General features: G+C 40.0%; 1 protein-coding gene across 1 annotated transcript in view; it reads right to left on the reverse strand.

The window, feature by feature from the left end:
- Positions 1-22,608, reverse strand: part of CC2D2A (coiled-coil and C2 domain containing 2A) — a 3,655,067-nt gene that overhangs the window by 3,202,961 nt on the left and 429,498 nt on the right. Inside the window, exon 7 of the mRNA XM_044062582.1 lies at positions 13,159-13,365. Coding sequence (XP_043918517.1) covers positions 13,159-13,365 — 207 coding nt within the window. The remainder of the gene's footprint in view (positions 1-13,158; positions 13,366-22,608) is intronic.

Genomic DNA, 22,608 nt, shown 5'->3' on the forward strand with positions numbered 1-22,608 from the left:
CTGTGCGTCAGGCGAAGTCCCTTGAGATTGTTTACGGAACCACATCTTTCCACCCTTCTGGCCTTTGGGGTAAGGCCTGGAAGGAGTCGAAAAACGGACTCCGACGGCAGAAAGGGTCTTGCCATCAGTCTCGCACCTAGTCAGGGTTTCTTTCACTTGAGGACCAAAGAGAGATGATCCATCAAAAGGGGAGTTCGTGAAAGACGTCTTGAAAGGGTCCGCAAAATTGCATAGCCGCATCCAGGCGTGCCTACGTAAGGCCACACCTGTCCCTGCGGCTCTGCTCGCTCCATCGGCCGCATAAGAAAGGAGGAGCATGGAGGAGTTGGATATGGAATTAAGGGTAGCCAGCTGCGTGTTCATTTTGTCTTGGAAACCCGCAGCTGTAGGATCCTTTAACATTTCACTCGCTTCCTTGATCAAGTCCCTTTGAAGACGAGTGAAATGGCACAGGTAGTTCAGCGAACGCATGGTAAATGTCGCTGAGGAGAACATCCGCTTCCGCACCTATCCATGGACCTAGATTCCTTGTTAGGTGGATGGACAGGTACTGAAGGATCAGCCAGTTCCTTCTTTGTGGCAGCAGCTACCACCATAGCATCCACAGAAACTCCTTTTGTTAAAATTGCTTGTCTGCTGGAGCTGTGATGAACTTAGAGGGTCTCCTGGGAGTGGGGTCCACGCAATCAGGAGCCGCCCATGCCCTCCTAGCAACCACCTGCATGAGGGGGTCAAGGGAGGGACACCCAGGAGGTGGAAGGACGAGAGCCAAATGCCTCAAGATACACAGATTCGTCCTCCGAAGGGTTGAGGGCTGGCCAATTTCCTCTGTTTCAGGATCTCCAGAATGTCTGCAAATGAGACATCTTCAGAAGGGGAACGGGGAACCCTCAGAATCATCCAAATCTGTGTCTGACGTGATAGACTCAGGTGAGTCAATGTGTTTCCTCTTACACTTCCTCTTCCGAGGGGCTCTTCTGCCAAATCAGGAGAGGCCTCGGAAGAGGATGAAATCCCACAGGGGCTCCTCAGGAGCTGGCTCTCTGCGGTCCGGGATGAGGGAGTGAGTCGACTTACCCTGAGGCAGCATAGAGGGAGGGGCGGACGGAGCCGACTGTGGAGTAGAGCCAGGCTCTAACACACTCCGCATGACCTCGAATGCACCCCTGTCAGGCAGAGCCAGAGGTCCCCGCTCCGAGGAGCTAAGAACCCCTCGGCACCGACAGTGATGGTTCCGAGGCCGATGTCGGAGCCGAACTCACCAGCGAAGCCCCGAGAGGAGGAGGGGGGTCGGACAAGGGTCCGATGCCACTCACCCCCTCGGAGCCGACGAGGGAAGTCCGGCGCCGAGATTCTTCCAAAGAAGAAAACGGAGCCGACGACGGAGCCGAAGACAATTGTATCGGCTCTGACGTAATCACAGTCTCGGTTCCGACGACCCGGCTCGAACTCAAGAGAGCCGAAGGAGGAAAATGTTGATGGACGGGGCAGGCATCGACTGATGAGTCGGGCTCTGAAGCATCTGGGCTAGTGCCTCGGACTTAAGTAGTCGACTCACTACCCTCTGAAGGTCATGATCTGACAGCCTCGATGACCTAGAGGAGTGAGACCTTTGGCTCCGTTCAGACAGCAGGGGAGATCCTGGAGCCGAATGAACGGAGCCAAGAGATGGTGACCTGGACCTCTTCCTAGTTGTCGGCTCCGAAGGTCTGGTCGGAGCCGACGGAACCTCAATAACCTCGGCTCCGGCCGAGCCGGGAGCCACAGAAACTGTGGACTGAGACTTATCGGCTCCAGCCGGAGCCGATAAAGGCAAAGGTTGAGCAACCTGAGGTCTCGGCTCAGAAGCCGGAGCCGAAGACCTCGATGCCTTAGAGGGCTTCCCTGTTGAAACAGACAGGGAATCCTCTGGCTTCAGTAAGCCTCTAAGAATTAATTTATTTTTTCTTTCCTGCAGGACCCTGGGGCTGAAGCCATGGCACACAGCACAGGAGTCCTGCAGGTGCAAAGGCCCCAGACAATAGACACAAGAAGTGTGAGCGTCTGTTAGAGACATTTTCTGACAGCACGCATCACACTTCTTGAATCTGGAGACCTTTGCTTCTTTAGACATTTTTTTGACTGACAGGTGTACACAAACACGCACACAAACACACAAGTTATACCCTGTCAGGAAAACACAATAAAATTAGTAGTAATACTAGTATTTAAAACTACAATAAACTAGAATAAACTACCAAAAAACACACACACTCCACTAGGGAAGGGAAGGCCTAAAGGCCCAATGGAAGAACCAAAGGTTCTTGGGGAAAGAAACGGAAAATATTTAGGGTCGGGAATAAAGTTTTCTAACCTACACTAACTAAGTAAGAATATTAACTTAAAAGGGGTTTTAAAGAGTAATTTTTACAAGAAAAATAGTACTCACCAGGAACCGGTAGAAACAACCAACCTCGAAGCTGTAGCGGCAAACGAGATCTGAGGTAACTCTTGCCTAGCATTGTGGGATATAAGGGGAGCCTCGAGCCGGTGGAACCAACTCTCGAGCTTTTAGAGTGGCCGAGTCGGAGCCGAGGTCGGCTCCGAACCCATCCAGCAAGAATGAAGGCGAGATAGACAACTTAACATCTCCTTTTTCCAAATATCTTTTGTCAATAAGCCCAAAAACATCCAGGAGTCCTTTATTAAATGGGGGACCCTTGTGTAAATGTGTTTTAACCATTTATCAATAACTTGTCCCATAGGGAATGTCTTGGAGCGACTACCCGATATGATAGGTCTGAAGGGTGGGTCAAGTGTATTTTTGTGTATTTTAGGCACTCCAACTATAGTTGCTATAATGGGGTAATCCACTTTCATAAAATTGTACAAATCAATGTTAATTCTTTCATCCATTAACATATCTTCTAAATACATGTTAATTCATCTGTATCCTATATTAATCTGATTTAGCGAAATGTTATCATAATTGCCTGAATCAATTAATATGTTAAACATTTTGCTAACATATACATTATTATCATATAATACAATGCCTCCACCCTTGTCTGGCTTCATAACCCTTACTGTCCTGTCATTCATAAGTTGTAACAATAAGACCTCCTCTTCTTTTAAATTGTTATAATTTCTAACTCCCCTTGTTTTATTTTTTAACAAATATAAATCTCTTAAAATTAATTTCTCAAAAAGCAAGACTTGTGGGTGTGAGGGTGGCATAAAAGTGCTTTTTTTTTCTTTAGATCACTCCTTTCTTTCTCTTTAGTACCATCTTTAAAATATATGGCTAAATTCAATTTTCTAGTATATTTTTTGATATCAATTACACTGTCAACAACCCTAAAGTTCATATTTGGCACATATTTCAAGCCTTTCGAGAAAAGAGAAAATAATTCCTTTCCGATTGTTAAATCAGTGTAATTGAATATGTTAAATCCATTGTATTGGTGCACAACAGGTTTGACCTGCGTTTCCCCCTCATTAATTAATTGATACTCTTCTCTTGCCTTATAGTTTTGTACAAGTGACCATACCCTTCTCTACCATCGTCGTTGTCTCCAATTCTGATTGTTCCAATACTTCTGTCCTCCGCTTCTCCCATTCCCTCTCCATTTCCAATTTCTCTGTTGATACTTGTCCATGTCCAGATCGTTGCCCCCCTGAAAATCCTGATTTACATAATTATTATAAGATTCCCTATGAGTGTTGTTATTACTTTTATAGTTCCTGTTGTAAAATTTCATTTCAAATTTATGACTTGTTTGTTGGTTAACTAGATTCCACTCATATACCTTTCCTTCCTTGTATTCTCTCATATCCCTCTCTATTTTTTTACCTTTTCTTTTCGCAATACTATTAGCTTTCTTATCCGCTTCCAAGAACTGTTTATGATATAAATTCTCCCATTGATCAAATACTAAATCCTCAGTTATATTTTTGTTCAATATCTCTGCCATTTCAATATATTTGCATAACTTCTCATCATTCTTTTTCACTAATAATTTCATATAATCAATACCAAAACGATTTAACAAATTCTCAAATTCTTTACAATTATTATCATTTAATTCAATGCCCATGGGTTTCTTAAAAAATCTTAGTCCCTTAGGGACAATATTCATAGTTATACATTTATTCAAATAAAACAAGGGGAGTTAGAAATTATAACAATTTAAAAGACGAGGAGGTCTTATTGTTACAACAACTTATGAATGACAGGACAGTAAGGGTTATGAAGCCAGACAAGGGTGGAGGCATTGTATTATATGATAATAATGTATATGTTAGCAAAATGTTTAACATATTAGTTGATTCAGGCAATTATGATAACATTTCGCTAAATCAGATTAATATAGGATACAGACGAATTAAGATGTATTTAGAAGATATGTTAATGGATGAAAGAATTAACATTGATTTGTACAATTTTATGAAAGTGGATTACCCCATTATAGCAACTATAGTTGGAGTGCCTAAAATACACAAAAATACACTTGACCCACCCTTCAGACCTATCATATCGGGTAGTCGCTCCAAGACATTCCCTATGGGACAAGTTATTGATAAATGGTTAAAACACATTTACACAAGGGTCCCCCATTTAATAAAGGACTCCTGGATGTTTTTGGGCTTATTGACAAAAGATATTTGGAAAAAGGAGTTGATTTATGTGACTATCAATGTAATAGATCTATTTTCTTGTATCCCTAAGGAACAGGGAATGCAAAGTTTCACTAACAGAATACATGAGTATTCCACTCTGGATTGGGAGAAAAGTAAGGTAATTTTGGAACTGATGAGCATTATATTGGACCACAACTACATCTATTACAAAGGAGAGTATTATAGGCAGACTAGAGGTGTAGCTATGGGGGCAGCTTGTGCCCCGATATTTGCTAACATAGTTCTTTTGGATTGGGAAAAGGAATATGTATTTAAAAGTCAATACTATAAGTACATCAGATTATATACAAGATTCCTAGACGATATATTTATCTTATGGGAAGGACATGAAAAGACCTTGGAAGAATTCGTAAAATATTTGAATAAAACAAGCCCATTCCTGAAATTCACATACAATTATAGTAGAATAGGAATTTCATATCTAGATACTTTTGTGTCTAGTACTAGTGATGGCTTCTCTTCTCGTATTTACAGAAAAAATACATTCTCAAACAATTATTTAGAATATACGAGTTTTCACCCCTTGAAAATGAAAAAGAGCATTTTCAAGGGGCAATGCATTCGGGCAGCACAAATGACTTCAAAGGAAAATGAAATGATAGAGGAAATGGATTATATTAGCAAATTATTTATAGATAGGGGGTACCCTGAATATTTAATAAAAGAAGTCAAAACGTACGTGATAGCAACAGTGGGGAATAAATATTTCCCATTTTTGGGCCGTTCCTGTTTCAGTAATACAACAGTACAGAATGAAGATAAAGGGTACAACGGGGCATGTATAATATATTACACCCCACAGGTAAATTATATTAAAGAAATGGTAAAGAAATATTGGAATGTATCTTTTAATGACACTGAGTTAAGGGAAGTATTGGGTGAGACACCTATTTTTGTATACAAAATGGGAATGAATTTGAAGTCCCTATTTGAAAGGAACAGAGGTCAGATTAGGGATAATGGAAACAATCGAGGAACTAGGAAATGTGGAAGTTGCCAGTATTGTAAAGTCATCAATGAAGATGTAAATATGGTCCTGGACAATATAAATAGGACTAGAGTAACGTTCGTAAGTGGCAATTGCAATACTATGAATATTGTTTATTTAGCTAAATGCTAACAATGCAGTTGTTATTACATTGGTAAAACCGAACGAAAATTTAGAAGGCAAATTTATGAACATTTATATGCAGTCAAAAAGAATGATAGTAGTAATGCTTTAAGTCGACATATACAAGAGACAGACAATAGACACTATTTCAAGTTTGCAATTTTAGAACGTGTGAATTTTAATATTAGAGGAGGCAATCCTAAGGCTTATATAGCAGTTAGAGAGGCAAAATGGCAAATACTCACTGACGCTTCCACAAAGCCAGGATTAAACGAACATATATCGTTAAGACCATTTTAAACTTAAAGTCCTTTTCCTTGTTTATTTATGTTTTATCATGATTATGAATCTTCCACTCATAATAGGACATGGAGTGATAGGTTCATAAAACTCTGCCATAAAACTATATTATATTACATACTATATATTACACATTATATCATACATCATTATAAATTATAAATTATATTTTATAACTTTACAGTTTTATACTTTACAATTCACAATTTTACTTTTTTATCATATTAACTTACATAGAATAGGTCAGAAGGTATTATCTAAATGGAATGTATTTATATATTAATGTATTTATTTATATATTTATTTAACATTATATAGTACTTATACATCTAGGTTATATTACATTTCATTTACATACATATATATTTATACATTATTACGCATATGAGCACCTTTGCATTCAGCCCATATACACGGTTATAAAAACTAACGGAATTTCATTTGCCTGGTTTTAACATATTATATTTTATTGTATTTTGATGTTTTAAATAACATATCCATTATAAGGTTGATAGGTTATTATTTAAAGGCATTTTAAAATATTTATCATTTTAACATAGGTAATGTTTGTTTGGTTTTCATTGCATACTAATGTATTGCTGGAACTATGTAATGTTATACTAAGGTGATATGTTTTAAAAAAAAGTATGACAAATATGTCTTTAAATTTCACAAGAAGTTGGCGCCAAAAATGCTTTAAAATGAATCATTCAATTAGTGTATTTGACTCTGAGGAAGTCCACGATTCAGTGGATGAAAGCGCTTAATCTTTTTTATTGGATTTGTTTTTATTTGTGTGGTTTGGATTGTTCCTTATAACTGAGACGATAAATAAAGAGGTGTATTATAGCTTTGCTGGTCCTCAGGCTCATTCTTCTTGGATTATTTATTTCCGATTGCTCCAATGTGCTTACTGATACGGTGGCACACCCCTCTGCTGATGTCATGTATCACCTCTGATACACTCCTCGGTGTTATAGCGCTGTGCCGTCAGGTACATCCTTAATCTGGCGGGATGTTTGCGATTCAATATTACCTGCCTCATTTGCATGGCAATGACTACTAATTCATAGTTACAGCACCGAACACTGTCGCGGGCCCCTGGCAACCCTTGCGCCTTGCTTGTGGTGTGCCATGCCTACCATTGCATATTATGGTGCAATCCTAATTTGTCTTTCATTGCGATTTTATGACATTTGTATACATTTCTTTTGTATTTCTGTTTGCACACACATGCCCTGCGGTTGTACTGTGCGTTACTGTGGACATGACATTAAATGTTTTTTTTTAGGTGTTGTACATCTTTTCTTGTGCCATTGGCTGTGTATTTCGCCATTGGCATATGTTAACTTTGTAATACATGAGTCTGGTCCACTTCCATAACTCCGATATTCTGTTTGGAAAAATGTAAACCATGTTTTTTGGTTTACATTTCCATGGGCTTGCGCTACGCCTGCACCACTTTGTGAATCTCTGTATGCCTTCATTAGCATGGTGCGACACTGCGCATGGGGTGATTTGCATACCTATGCCGAGGGCTGTGTAGATCTGGCATACGCCGGTAGTGCACGTGGAGTTGGTTCGTACCTGAATCGGTCGGCGGACATATTTGGTGTTGTCCCGCATATGCTACGCCTGCGCCCGGCACAGGCTTCATGAATCCGGGGGATAATGTATTTCAAGGTACTGAATGTATCCATAAAAACTTAAAAAGTAAAAAGTCATACGCATTAAGAAGTCATGTAGCTGAAACACTTAATGCCCTTAAGGGATCATTTTCATATATCATATAAGCCTCTATTTTAGGTGGTTTAATGTAGCACACAGTAAAAACTCTAGCTTGGTTGGGTTTTTCTTGAAGTTTTTACTGAACTGTTTATCTGTGTGACCATTTTATCTTTGGTTTAAGAGCTATTACTAGGTAGATGAAATTTTTTTTTTCTTTTCTAATGTAAGTCAACCGTTTGTGTTAACTCTACAGTAAATGAGTAGTGTGTGTCCATCTCTGCCAGTGGAAAAGCTTATTACCTGAATCTAGATCACAAGCAGCAAAGTTGAGGTTATAGCCTCTACAACCAGTGAATCCAAGGAAATGGCATTAGCTGTTACTGGTGAAGGACTGGTAGAGAAGCTCTGCATCTCAGCTGAAGAGTTGTCTTGCATTTATTCCATTTCCACTTCCTCATGACTTCAGAAAGTAACCATAGAGTTGATGGTTTCACAGCTCAAGCTTATACCTGAATTTAGTTATGGTATGCTTGTGAACTCCTAAAAGACAAGCCAAACAGCTGACAGATGAGTATGTCAGGCCAGAAGTAAGCAACTCACACAAGAAAGAAAGAACAGTAGAAATACCAATCAACAAAACGGTATGGTCAAGTTTGTGACTAGACAAAAAATCTCTTACATTTAGCAGCATAAAATGTTCTAGTAGTTGGTTTTCTGGCCTCCTGCAGAATCCAAAGCACAACCTTAGAAAACAGGCGTCAAAAAGGTATTAAAACCCCATCATCCAGACAGTCAGGTGATGGCTGACAAGATGAGGATGAATGACAGAGCCCTTGTCCTGTGTGAGAAGATAAATCCAGAGAGGTAACTTGTTGTGATTGCCACTGGTCAGGGGAAAGAGAAGGACAACTAATGCTGTCTGAGCCAAAAGGGAGTCACCAACAAGATTTTGGGCCTGTCTCACATGATGTTGTGTAGGACCCTGGGCAATAAAGGAAATGGAGGATAATCATACAGGAACATCCCCTAAACAAGAAAAAGACATGACATCCACTTTCTAAGCCAGAGGACTTGGCATTCTGGAACAGAACTTGGAAAGTTCTCTGCTCGGAGGGGAGGCAAAAAGGTCCCCTCAAGGAATATCCCACCAATGACAATATTTAGAAAACCCTCCCTGTGAAGCATCAATTCATAAGGATTTATCATGGACCTGTTGAGACTGTCTGCCACCAGACTGTGTGCTGAGGAAATGTCATCCACATTAAGATTGTGTTGATGTCAGATAGCAAAATCCCATACTATGAGGGACAGCCTACAAAGAAGATAAGACTTCATGATGCCCTCCCCAGCTTATGTAGCACATGACAGTGGTGTTGTCTATAAACTCTTGACAGGACCCAGAATAGAGAGAGAGAGAGAATTGCAAAGCCTGTAGAGATAAAAGCAGAGCTCTTATCTCCTTGACGTTGACATGGTCTTTGACTTGCTGGGGAGACCAGATCCCCTGGACCCTACCAATGTTTGAGGATAGCCCTCAACCCAGGTCTTAAGCATCTGTAAACAGCTGTTGTGTGGGGGAAGGAACCTGAAAGAGCATACATGGATTCAGGGAAATCTGGTGAATCCACCACAGGTATCCATGTCTGAGACTAGGCATGACAGGGACAATAAGCCCAGAGGATGATGATGCTACAGTCAAACTGTTTTAAGGTACCATTGAAACTTTTGCATATGAAGCCAGGCCAAAGTAAGCACTGGCAGGAAAGAGGCCACAAACACCAGGGCTTAAAGAAGCTCTCCAACAGAAACCTCCTGTAAAGGAAGAAGAGACTGAAAGAAGGCTACCAGAGAAAGGACCTTCAGATGAGGAAGAAAAGCAATCAATGAAAGCACCTGAATCCTGCTTCCCAAGAATTTTTTTTTCCTGTGATGGGGGTCAGAATCGACTTTATGAGGTTGAGCATGAAACCCATACTGCAAAGAAGGAGCATTATGAATTTGAGATCCTGCAACAGTAGCTGCTTAGAGGGGGCCTGAATAACCAGCTCACCCAGATAAGAAAATATATCTGAACATAATGGAGTCTGCAAAAGGCTATGATCAAGATGAAACACTTTGTGCTGTAGAAAGATCAAAAGGCAAAGTAAACAACTGATGATGTGATGAAAAGACAGAGATGTGTAAATACTTTCTAAAGACAGGGAATAGGAATGTGGAGGAAGGCATCTTTCAGGTCAAGAGACACCTGCAAAGCCTGAGAAAGAAGCAGAGGAAACAGTGACCGAAGAGTCAAATTAAAAAAAAAAAGTGACTTTAAAAATGTGTTCAGAAAGGAGAGATCCAGAATGGGCCTTTACAGGGCCCTCTTTTCTAAGGACAAAAAACATTCCAGAATAACAGAATAAAGTCTTTCACCTCTATGCGGCAGAGGAACTGAATGAATAGTGCCTTGTGACAAAATGTCCTGTAGAAGAGAAGGAAACTGATGGAGTGGCGGGGGAGGGGGGGGGGGTTTGCAGCATCCCTGAGAAAGGAGGAAGGGATTTTCAAGTTATGAAGTAACTATTTTGGACGACTGAAAGAATTGAAGAATCTGTGGTGATGTGTTGCCAAACTAAAAGAGATAGTGTTAACTGGTGAGAAAGGGGAATCTGGCAGAGAACGGTGAATGTCAGATACAAACAGACTTATCAGGAAAGGGAGACTTCTGGCCCCTAAAATCCTGAGCAAGCTTCTCATGAAGCACTCTCTTGAACAGTCTCTTACCCTTCAAGGGCTGCTTGGGATGTCTAAGCACAAAGTGAGTCTTGGAAGGGTAGTTCCTTTGAAACTTAGGAATAGTGGGAGGATGGCCTAATGGTTAAGGTGTTTGCCTTACAAACACAAGGTGCAGGGTTAGTGTCTCACAAGGGATAATTGACTAAGCTTAAAATGGCTCGCAAGGGCAGTTAGCTTAGTACTAACCTATGAACCTATGAACCTATAAAAAATTTACATAAGGTCCTGCATTATCTTCCCTTTACCTTATAAGGTTGTAAAGAGGGCTGTAGTAGCATAGCCAAACAGCTTCTGAGTGCTGAAGAGGAGGGTCCATCAATTTGGCCTTAATATCTTCAGAGAAAAATTGCAGCCTGAGCCAAGAATACCTCCTGATAACTGACCTTCATGAAAACACCCTAGATGAGGCATCGGCAGTGTCATAACTGCATTTGATGGAATGGCAAGCAAACTGTGAAGCAGAACCCAATAAAGAAAGGGCACAGGACTTAACCACAGAGTCAGGAATGTCATTCAAAACACTCCCAGGCTTAGGCAACAGAGCCAAAACATACTTGTTAATATGACTCGGGTAATGTATGGCCCTAAAGGCTAAGGTGGCAGAGGTATACACCTTCTTACCCATACCTGTCCATAGCCCTAATGTCCTTATCAGAAGGCAAAAGCTTGGAAGAAGAAATCAGCTTAGATGGCTTATCAGCTGACAAACAAATACTGGATCAGAAGAGAGATTCCATCCACCCATACACAACCAATTGTTCCCATTTTTGCATATGGGGTTGGGATGTCACTTAAACACTGACAATCATCTAGAGCCAAAGATTACACCACTGGGTGGCTAGTCCTGTAGTTCTTACACACACACACACACACACACACACACACACACACACACACACACACACACACACACACACACACACACACACACACACACACACACACACACACACACAAACCTATGGCCAATGTAGGGTGCCCAATCCACATTCTGCATGTCTTTGGAATGTGGGAGAAAAAAGGAGCACATGGAGGACATGCAGACTCTACAAAGAAGGTCTCTAGCCAAGAACTGAATCAGGGAACCAGAAGAAGGATTCTTGTACAAAAACTTTGAGCCTCAGGGACTTAAAACCTGTCAGTTTTTTTAGGAACAGGGGATTGAGACTCTGGAGCCTAATAGGCAAAAGAAGAAGTATAAAGAAGGGGTTCCAAAATACAGGGCACTGCAGAAGGCCTACAAGAATCCATTTGTAGCAGGTCATAAAACCTTTTCTGGACCTCAGATATTTAAAAACTTTCCAATGGAAATGCTACATCATTTTAACAATGGTGTCAGCAAATGATAGCACCTCAACAGGGGAATCAGGAGGCACAGTATCATCCTCCTCTGACCCTAAGGAAAGAAGGGAATGGATGTGGAAAGAGTAAGACAGGACTCTTCCCCAGAATCCTCCTCATCAGAAGAATCAGAAGTTTGGAGCCTCTTAGAAAAGAGCAACAGGTGTAAGTACAGACAAACTTAGAGGTTCATGGCCTTAAAAAGATCCTGAGTGAAATTCTGCAACTTTTCATGGGGGTCCTTTGAACCGGGACCACAGGCTTGGACTTTTGTTTTTTATGAAGAGGAAGCTCCACCCTAACAAGGCTAGTGGGTTCTGTACCCTGCCTAACCTCAGTAATGGAACCAGGGACTTCACACCCTCACAAGAATCTGGGGAATGCCCCTACTGTCTTCAGATATAATAAGCTGCGGTTCCACCTTCCTGTCTGCAGCAAACACATGCTCGCCCTCAGTGAATATGCAGACAGCCAGCCCTGTGTCAGCCTCCACTGGGGGTTGAGACAGAGGGACATACATTGGAACAGGACAGTCCTCATGTTCTACATCTGACCCCATGGAGATGTACAGCAGAAGTCTCTAAATGCAACTTTTTCAACTTCTTCTTGGCAAGCGTCTGAACATCCAGGCAGGCAAAATTGGAAACCATGGTGCCCTGAGCTAAGAATTTCATATGTTGGTTTACTACATGTACTGATAACAAGGACAGATGGCTGTGCAGGGACTCTGGTACAAATATCTGGCAAATATAGCATGGAGTAGGATCATAGTCAAAGCCTAAACAGAGAAGGCACTTTTCATGTCTGCCCTTTTGAGGAATCTGCCTCCCGCACTCACATTCCCCTTTCAGGATGACATGCAAAACAAGTAGCCAAAACAAGAAAAACAGAAGGAAGGGTCTCCAATGAGGTACTTCTCTGCCTTCTGCTCAATAACTAAAACAATGTCACAAATTATTCACAGACTGAATTCAAAAATACTGGCAGCAAAGAAGTTCTGAGGATTTAGCACTTGTATGTCACTTACATACCTTGCGCCTTGGATGTAGAACACGCCTGACATACGGTGCTTAGACGAACCTAAGGCTTTGATATGCTGGCCGGACATACAGCTATTCTCAGCAGGATATCCTTTTGTTAGGAATACTGCAACAGTGATAAGGAAAACATCTAAGGTTATGTACTTATAAATCAAACTTATCACCACTAATAATACATACCTTTCCCATCTCTTCTTCATCAACCTCCTGGCTGAGCTGATGACTAACTGAAGACTCCTGTTCTTCATATTCATCCTTGACATTCTGACATGAACTAGACTGTTTCTTCTTTTCAACTTTATCTTCTGCTTCTTCCTCAGTTTCAGACATAAAATTGAAGGTAAAAAAATTGTAAGCTTCTTGAGCAGTAGGAAATCCATCCTGGACCTGAAATAAAAATAAATGTTTCAAAGTGAATTAAGGAAAAACAATGCTCATATCTCTAAACAATAAAGGAAACTATATCAGGAGTTATTTCTTCCAATGACAAAATTAGCATTAACTCAACAAAACGGTGCTAAAGCCTAGTCAGTCAAGGCTTTATGAATGATATCCTTGTATCGTCATCCTATCCTTTCTCAGATATAGTCATACAGCTGACAAACAAATCTTAATATTACTTTCTTTTCAAGTAAAACATCTGATTATCCAAAGACTTTCCCAAGCTAAAAGAGTCACATAGACAAAGGATCCAATAATCTCAAATACAGAAACTGTAGCCACCAATTGAGGGGAGAGTAACAGACTACCATGGCAAACCAGTAGGTCTCTTCCAAAGTAAAACCAAGAGCAATATTACACTGCACTTCCAGTCCTACTGCACATTACAGTTAGTCACCACATACCAGAAAAATAAAAACATTCCAGGTATGTATTCTGTCCACCAAAACTGGAATAGTAAACTATCACTCAGTGTCTTACCTCTCAACTGTACCAAATTCCTTGGTATTTTCCGGTTTTGGGCTCAAAATAATAGTATGCCACAAATTCCTTATTGGCCCCTTTAAATCCCTATTCAGTACTTCTGCTGCTACCTGAGCCCAGGTTCTGCTCCCCGTACTGCCATCCTGGTACACTACCACTGACTGAAAATCCTACTGAGTGTTGTGTTGACAATTGAGGGCATTTTTTTTGGTTGATTTCCCGTTGTTAATTGAAAAATCTTTCATTATTTATTTTATCCATCAACCTTTTTAAACGGCAAACACCAGAGTTTTGCACTTCATTACTTGTGAAACTTTCCTGTGGTACCGCAGTACTGCTGCCTTCTAATGGCTCTTCAGAGAAATTGCAATTTTTTGCTATGCAGAAAAACAGCACTTCTCTCATAATCCCCTGATCACATTCAAATGTCTTAAGCTCTTTCTTTTTCAGAATATCATTCTCTACTATTAATTTCTGCTGTATACGGTCTATTTTGGACTCAAAATTGGCTGTAGTAGTTGCCGCTTTAAATTTAGAGTACCGTACTTTAATTGTACTATTCAGTTCCTAAAGTGAACTTTTATTATGCTCAGCTAACATCCAAACATACTCCAAGCCAGTTCTTTCATTCAACGTCTTCCACAATAAATTCTCAGGTAATCCACTGCCTCCTAGCATTCGCAACATTCTTAAACATCTTGGAAGTCGCTTCAAAGAACACAACATCCCACTGCAGTCTCTTTAATTTAAAAAAGTCTTTTTCAAGAGTATGGAATTATTCAGTTGTTAAATTAAATTTCCTCACTACTTCTGCTGTGGAATGTGTTCCAAATGGATTGGAAGGCAAAGCTAAACAGCTGAAAAGAACATCATCGTCAACTGGAACTCACTGTCACATGCGGTGGTCATACTTTTAACATCAAACCTTACTAATGACAACTTCTCTCTCATTAATGAAAAAACCTGAAGGTGTATCCTGAAGTGTAAAACCTGTAGGTAGCACAAGAAAACCAGAATCAGACTGCAATGAATTCTGAGTGCTTGGATTCGCCATCAAAAGCAAAACAACTCTAAATCAAGCTATCCAACTAAAAAACAATTTAAATAAAATAAATAAGCAATACAGCAATCAAAATAAAAACACTTCATTCTCAGATACTTGAATACTCAGAACTTTCATTCGTAACATGGAGATTCTTCAGACTGATAAAAAAAATAATCCTTTTCACCTTAAAATTCTCTTATCATTTCTACCAGGATAATGGCATGCCTCCAGTTTAAGTTGCCACAGATATTCCCACCAATCCAAATCTTCTTCAGCATTAAGACGATTTTGGAAATTCTTCACTTGTCAATAACAACTGGTAGCACTATTACCAGTTAACTTGCTTCTAGCTCTATCAAAAATTGGATTACTGTTTTTTTCTGCTTATATTTTGTGTTATTTTGATTGTTTTTCAATTTACCTTTGCATGTTGGTATCCCACAGTTCCACTGGAGGGGGTGGAGTTTTGTCATTATGCATGCAACTTTTATGTTAATCAGCATCCAGATTTTTAGCCAGTTATACCTACTTTTCATGGGCCTTTGTCCAGATGTTTGATGTTTCCAGGTTGAAAGGTATGCTCAGTGTTTCTCTGGCATGTCTTTTTGCAAGCACTGCTTTTATTCATTGAATACGTGGCATGAAATGATTACTGCATATGTTAAATGACACTTACAGTACAATTAATAAAATATACAAATTGTATCACAGAAAATACATTTACTCTCATTTGAAACAAATCAGGGCAATGGCAAAGGATTATAAATTTAAATACACATATTGACTCTTACTTTACATTATTTTACATTTGATTAAACTGTAATGTATAGGTTCTCACATCTTAAAAATAACTGTTTCCTACAGTTTTCGTTATTTAATTGGTGGTAGCACAGCCTATTTTAATTTTTTCTATAAAACATCCAACCAACAGCAAAGTAAGATAATTTCAGTTGGTAGAAAGAGCAGTTTACGTTCTACTGAGTTAACATGCCTTTCTGAGCTCTGCTACAGGTTTGTTTGTTTATTTAACACCAAAACCTGACAACCAACAGAGAAAATGCAGTCAAAGAAAACTAAAAAAAAAATAACAAATATAGAGCATTTTCAGATAAATACTAAAACCAGTGGACTAAGGGGCTAAAAATTATGTAAACTGGTAATACACTTAGTTTTACTACTTAACATACCACAATTTAACAAAGCAATAGCATGTCTTCTGCATGTAGCAAAAAGTTTCATCTGAATGAATACTCATTTTCATTGTTTTTTTTTTATTATTGTTGTTTATTTATTAATTACCAACAGAGTCAAATCAGCATGCCACATCTGCAGTAGAGGCCGGGGGGGGGGGGGGGTACTTGGACAGAATAACAAACATAGTAGCCAAGTTACATACATTGGGTAATGAGATAGAAAATCCCTTGGACAATTTGGAAAATGAAAGTTGAAAAATCTTACAGATGCCCTGGATCAGCCTGACCTTTTCATCACATTTTGCGATCATCTCTGCAGCAGAAGGGCCAAAATTAAATCTCTATCCAAGGAAGAATTTAACATCTCATGTTGATCATCTGAGAGTTTCTGCATTTTGAAGGGCAGCTGACTGACTATCAAGAAAATTGCAGGTAGTTACAAACACATCCTCTAAAGCAGACAGAGCATGAGGAATGGATGAGGGTTCTGGAAAATCCTTCTGTAACAACTTATAGAATTTTCTGAGAGACTGAAAAACTTCAGTGCTCCCTCACTGAAAACACTGGCACATTCTAGCAGCAGTCTCAAAGAAATAGAACCCCCCACAAGGAGACTCAGACAATGGGCTCTCCAAGTCTGAGACAGACATCTGAGGAAAAAAAAACCTGTATCCGTCTCTGCATCTTCCTGTACAGATTCAAAATATTGAATCTCTTCAGGAAAAGAGGAATCCTTCCTTCTTTTACCAGAAACTATGTTACAAGAAAGAGCAAAAGCCTGAATTAAATCCTGAGCTAGACCCAGTAAACTAATCCTATCCAAAGAAATTTGAAGAGGAGTAGATACATGCTTGGTTTTCTGTTTCTTTTTGACAGGAAAAATGGGGCCAGCTATGTTACTAATGGCAGCAGCTGCTTCTCCAGGGATGGGCACAGTAGTCTGACACAACAGGGAAACTTTTTCTATTTCGTCTCCTAGAATAGACAAGAGTGGTTCTCCCTTGCCCACTGAGGGGACCCCAGCATCCAAAAAGACGTGGCTATCTCCATTTCCATAATGACTGTAGGTTCTAAACCTGAGGGATCCTGGGTAAAAGGTGTGTGGCCTGAGGTACAATAAATGGTCATAGGATTCACCTACCTGTGGCTGAAGCACATCGCTAGGCTTTTGTGGTGGCAAAGGCTGTTTGCTTAACTTTTTCTTTTTGTGACTAGAAGAAGTACTGACCATGTGACTGGTAGCCTGTTCCATGGTCAAGCCATAAATGGTGCTTCTTTCTTGGGAAGACAAGCAGCAATTGCTGGTTACTTTTTTGACAGAAAAAAATAGTAAAAAGTACTTTAAAACATTATACAATTCCCATTAAAAGAAAAATACACACAATTTCTCCACAGAAAAAAAATGTTTTCAGTTATATTACACTACTTTTAAATGGGAAGAAAAAAATGAGTGCTCAGTTTAAAAGTATGTTACAGTCTTGTGACAGTCCATTAAAACAACACTCCTAGCTTTAAAATAACTTTCCTGAAGAGGAAAGTAGACTACGTCAACAAAATTAGGAAAAAAAGAAGTTATGTACTCACCATAACGTTCCATCTGAGTAGGTAACTTCATTTGTCTGCAACCTGTGGGTATCGGATCCGTCCTCGGATCCGAGCTGGCAGCTTTACCTAGCTAAAAGATCCTAGCTCCACCTCCTACCCATAATCCCCTGCTACACATCCCCCATCCTCAGATCGAGTTTGCCTATAAAGACTCCACAAGACCCTCGAAAGAGGCCAGTAACCTACTGTCTAACAGAATGAGCAATCCTATCCCCATGGTTAAGAAGCACAAAACTGGTTAGGGGGAATGGAGGGGGGGGGGGTCGGTTGCAGACAAATGAAGTTACCTACTCAGATGGAACGTTATGGTGAGTACATAACTTTTTTATCTGAAGAAGTTAACTTCATTTGGTCTGCAACCTGTGGGACAGAGTCCCCAGCTACCTAGAAACCTTGGGCGGCCCTCAAGAAAGAATATTCTGGAGCACTACAGAGCCAAAGGAAGCCCTACTCCTGGATATCATATCCAATTTATAATGGGAAATGAATGTATGAGGACCAAGTAGCTGCTGAACATATGTTGTCTATAGGGACTCTAGACCAGAACGCTGCAGAGGTAGCTATGGATCGGGTTGAATGAGCATGGATTCCCAAAGGTACCAGTTTGTTTGAAGCTAAATAGGCCTGAATGATGCATTGTGAAATCCAGTTGGCTAATATAACTTTGGTAATAGGTTTACCTAAAGAAGACTTGGCAAAGGACACAAACAACTGATCAGATTTGCGGTTGGTTGCTGTCCTGTGCAAATAAAAATGCAGTTGTGTATGTACATCCAATTTGTGTAATGTGTATTCCCCTTTGTTCTGGAAATTGGGGAAAAACACTGGCAGATTAACAGACTGATTAATATTTGACTCAGAGGCTACTTTAGGGAGGAAGGAAGGATTAGTCCTGAGAGAAACTCTGTCCTTATGAAATATTAGTTAAGGGGGTTTCATACAGAGGGCTTGAAGCTCAGACACTCTCCTGGCTGAAGTTATTGCAATCAGGAAGGCAGTTTTCCAAGATAAAAATTTCAACTGAGCAGAAGCAGCCGGTTCGAAAGGAGGGCCCGTCAACGGTTCGAAAGGAGGGCCCGTCAAAGCCTGTAGGACCAATGTTAAGTCCCATGGTGGGACCGCAGACTTAACTGGCGGTTTTAACAGAAAGGTGCCTTTTAAAAAAGTTTTGCAAATCCTGGTGGAAGCCAGTGATCCTACATCATCCCCAATGTGAAAATGAGAGATGGCTGCCAACTGTACTTTAACCGTAGATGCACTGGCTCCCTGATGAAAGATATGGGACAAAAAATCAAGAATGGTCGGAATAGGGACAGTAAAGGGGTCTAAGCCCCTGTCTTTGGCCCAGATGGAAAAACGTTTCCATTTACTACTGTAGATTTTTCTGGTAGAAGGTTTGTGTGCTGCTACCAGAATAGCTTTCACTTGTGATGAGATACCGGGAGTCCTTGCTATCAGCGGAACTGAATCAACCAAGCTGTGAGCTTGAGGTCACCAGGTTTGGGGGCTGTAATCCCGCATGATGAGAAATTAGATCCGGAATGGGATCTAAGATCCAAGGAGGAACTACACTGTGAGACCGCAGGTAAGGGAACCAGATCTGGTGAGGCCAGAATGGGGCTATGAGGATTATCTTGCTCCCCAACCGATGGGCTTTCTGCAGGAACTTCGTCATGAGCAGAAGCGGGGGATAAGCATAAAGGAGACTGGGGGGCCAAGCATGAACCAGAGTGTCTCTGGGGCTCTCCCCTATTGGGGGAATTAGAGCAAAAAATTTGCTGCACTTTATGTTTGACGGAGAAGCAAAAAGATCGCAGCAAGGTAGACCCCATTTGAGGAAGATTTGTTTCGCTACTAACGGGTTTAGAGACCACTCGTACGGTGTGAGGATCAAGCGACTTAGCTTGTCCGCTAGGATGTTGGTCCGGCCCGAAATGTGCATTGCTACCAGAAAGCAGTTGGTGGAGATCACGCATTCCCAAACTCTCATAGCCTCTTGGCAAAGGGGATAAGATCTGGTTCCTCCCTGTTTGTTGATGTACCAGACTCAGCCCACCTTTTATGCCTGTGCCGGTCCTTATCTCTCCTTTTTTCTTTAGAAGAGGAAGAAGAGTCCCCCTCACCCTGAGAAGCAGAGGGAGTTTGAGTCCCCACCAAGGGAGTGGGATTGGAAGGCACGGAAGCCGCAGCCACGACCAGTGACTTAGAGGGAGAGGAGGAAGAAGAATCCGGGGGCAACAATCCCGCCAGGATTAGCTTGTTCCTCCTATCCCTGATAGCCCGGGGGTTGACAGCCACACAAACTTGGCAGCTGGTGGATAAATGGGCCACCCCCAGGCAAATAACGCACTGAGTGTGGCCATCAGCTGGGGACAGCTTATGACCACACTCAGTGCATTTAGAAAAAATGGCTTTAGGCCCTTCAGCCATCACACCACACACTCACGCACTAGGTGGAGGGAATTGAAACAAATTTGAAGTAAATTTACCACAAAAAATATATGCTAAATATACTAGTTGATAAAGGGGGCTAAACAATACACACAAAACAATACACACACACACCAAAGAAAATTTAGAAAAAAATTATTTTAAAAGGTTTTTATAAAATTGGAAAATTCTCACCCACGCCTAAGAGCTTGTCTCTAGAAGCTGCTATAAGCCACGGCAAACTACATCTGGGGATGGGGGATGTGTAGCAAGGGATTATGGGTAGGGGGAGGAGCTAGGAGCTCAGATCTTTTAGCTGGGTAAAGCTGCCGGCTCGGATACGAGGACAGATCCGATACCCACAGGTTGCAGACCAAATGAAGTTAACTACTTCAGATTGGAAGTTTTCTTCCCCAAAGGGAACTTGTCAGCCCAGCAAAGAAAAGCCCAAGCCAATTGTCGATCCTCAGAAGCCTCAAAGGGCTTCACTTCCAAAATTTTAGTCTGCAGTTTGGGTACGTAGAAGGTGTCCTGAATCTTTGGAAGCTGGTTGGCTGTTATATCCTTAGCAGGATATAACCCATGTAGCTACGGATACTACTGCAGTGATTAATATGATGAACATCTATATTTACAGTGCCAAGTTAAATGGTGTAATCCGCAAACATAATTTGGGAAATGTATTAAAATGAACAACCCATAACAAAAATTGTGCATTTTAAGATCAAAATATCAAATATATAAAACTGCATCACCTTCATGTACATTATAGTGTTAAATGGAGAGAAGGGGTTCAGGCACCTAAGCAACAATACATATCCCTGTGGTACATTTGGTTGGAGATACATGGGGAAGTGACATTCAGCTGCAGAGAAATATGGCAGTTGTGAATTTCTCCCCTCAAATTATCTGTGACAAGTTGGATTGCCACTAAGCAAAATTTATGTGTTGGACAATCTAGTTTATTTGGCACTATGTGAACAATGTATTTGCTTCTACACTGGAAAAAACTAACAAAGCTATTAAAGTACATACCCTTCATCACTTAAGTGATATACAGTGGATATAAAAAGTGTACACACCCCTGTTAAAATACCAGGTTTTTGGGATATAAAAAAATGACTGATAAAATAGAATTCGAACCAACAACCAAATACCAATAAAAACTTCGTTCCAACACGTTTTTAAGGCTTTATTACACCAACATTCACCAGATTGAGCGCTTTCATCTGCCCTAAGCAGATTTCTTCAGAATACTTCATTATCAGTGCCACACATTTTATACTGTTCTTAAACTACGTAATTATTCAATTAAATTAAAATTAATACAATTAGTCACTTAAAATACCTAGAACTTTTAACCCCTTGGTAAATTCCTACATTTCTTTTGAAATTTAGATGTTAAAGTGTTAAAGTGCAACTGTACATATAAATACATGAAATTCTAACATTTTAAAACAATTGTTATACTTTGTGCAAAATTATTCTTAATATAAATACAAATAACAATAAAATTCTATGAAGAAATGAACATAAATAAAATTCAATAAGGTCAACCAAATAAAATTCATTGTTAGTTAACCTGTTTCATGTTTTTTTAAAAATGCTCATATTAATTAACAGTGAAAATATCTTAATATTTATTTATATATTGTATATGTGAGGGTTTGAAAACTGTATTGTACAGGTTATGGTAATCTAATAATGTATAATGGTATTCCCAAGATACACAAAGATATACAAAACCCCCCCTTCCGTCCTATAGTCTCGGCAAAAGGTTCTAAAACGCACCCATTGGCCGTTTTTATAGACCAAATGTTAAAAAATGTAGTAAAAAAGCAGGAACATTTAATACAAGATTCATGGGACTTTTTGGGTAAAATTAATGAAGAAATATGGTCTGAAACAAGTAAATTAGTTACAATTGATGTTAAGGACCTTTTTACCTGTATTCCCAGAATAGAAGGATTTGAATTTTTTTGAAAAAATGGTCCATAAATATTTAGAGGCCACTCTTGATGAAAAATTATTGTTGTTGGAAATGACAGAAATAGTTCTGGATAATAATTTTATAGCTTTTTTGGGAAAATATTATAGACAAATTATAGGAGTAGCCATGGGGGCAGCTTGTGCCCCCATTTACGCCAATTTGGTTCTCCTTGGATGGGAGGAGGAAAAAGTTTTTACAAGTATATTTATGAAAAATATCAAGGTATATTTCAGGTTTTTAGATGACATCTTCCTTATTTGGGAGGATGGTCATGGAAAGAAAGTGGAAGATTTCATTAAATATATAAATGGAACTTCGAGTTTTTTGTCTTTCACCTATGAGGTCCAGGATCAGGTCATTACCTATCTAGACATAAAGTTAAGTAAAAAAGGAAAAGGTTTTAAGTCCAACGTATTTCGTAAAGAAACCTGGTGTAACTCTTA

The sequence above is a fragment of the Protopterus annectens genome, chromosome 2.part1 (assembly GCF_019279795.1).
Source record: "Protopterus annectens isolate FY-2018-M chromosome 2.part1, PAN1.0, whole genome shotgun sequence".
Taxonomy (NCBI): Eukaryota; Metazoa; Chordata; order Ceratodontiformes; family Protopteridae; genus Protopterus; species Protopterus annectens.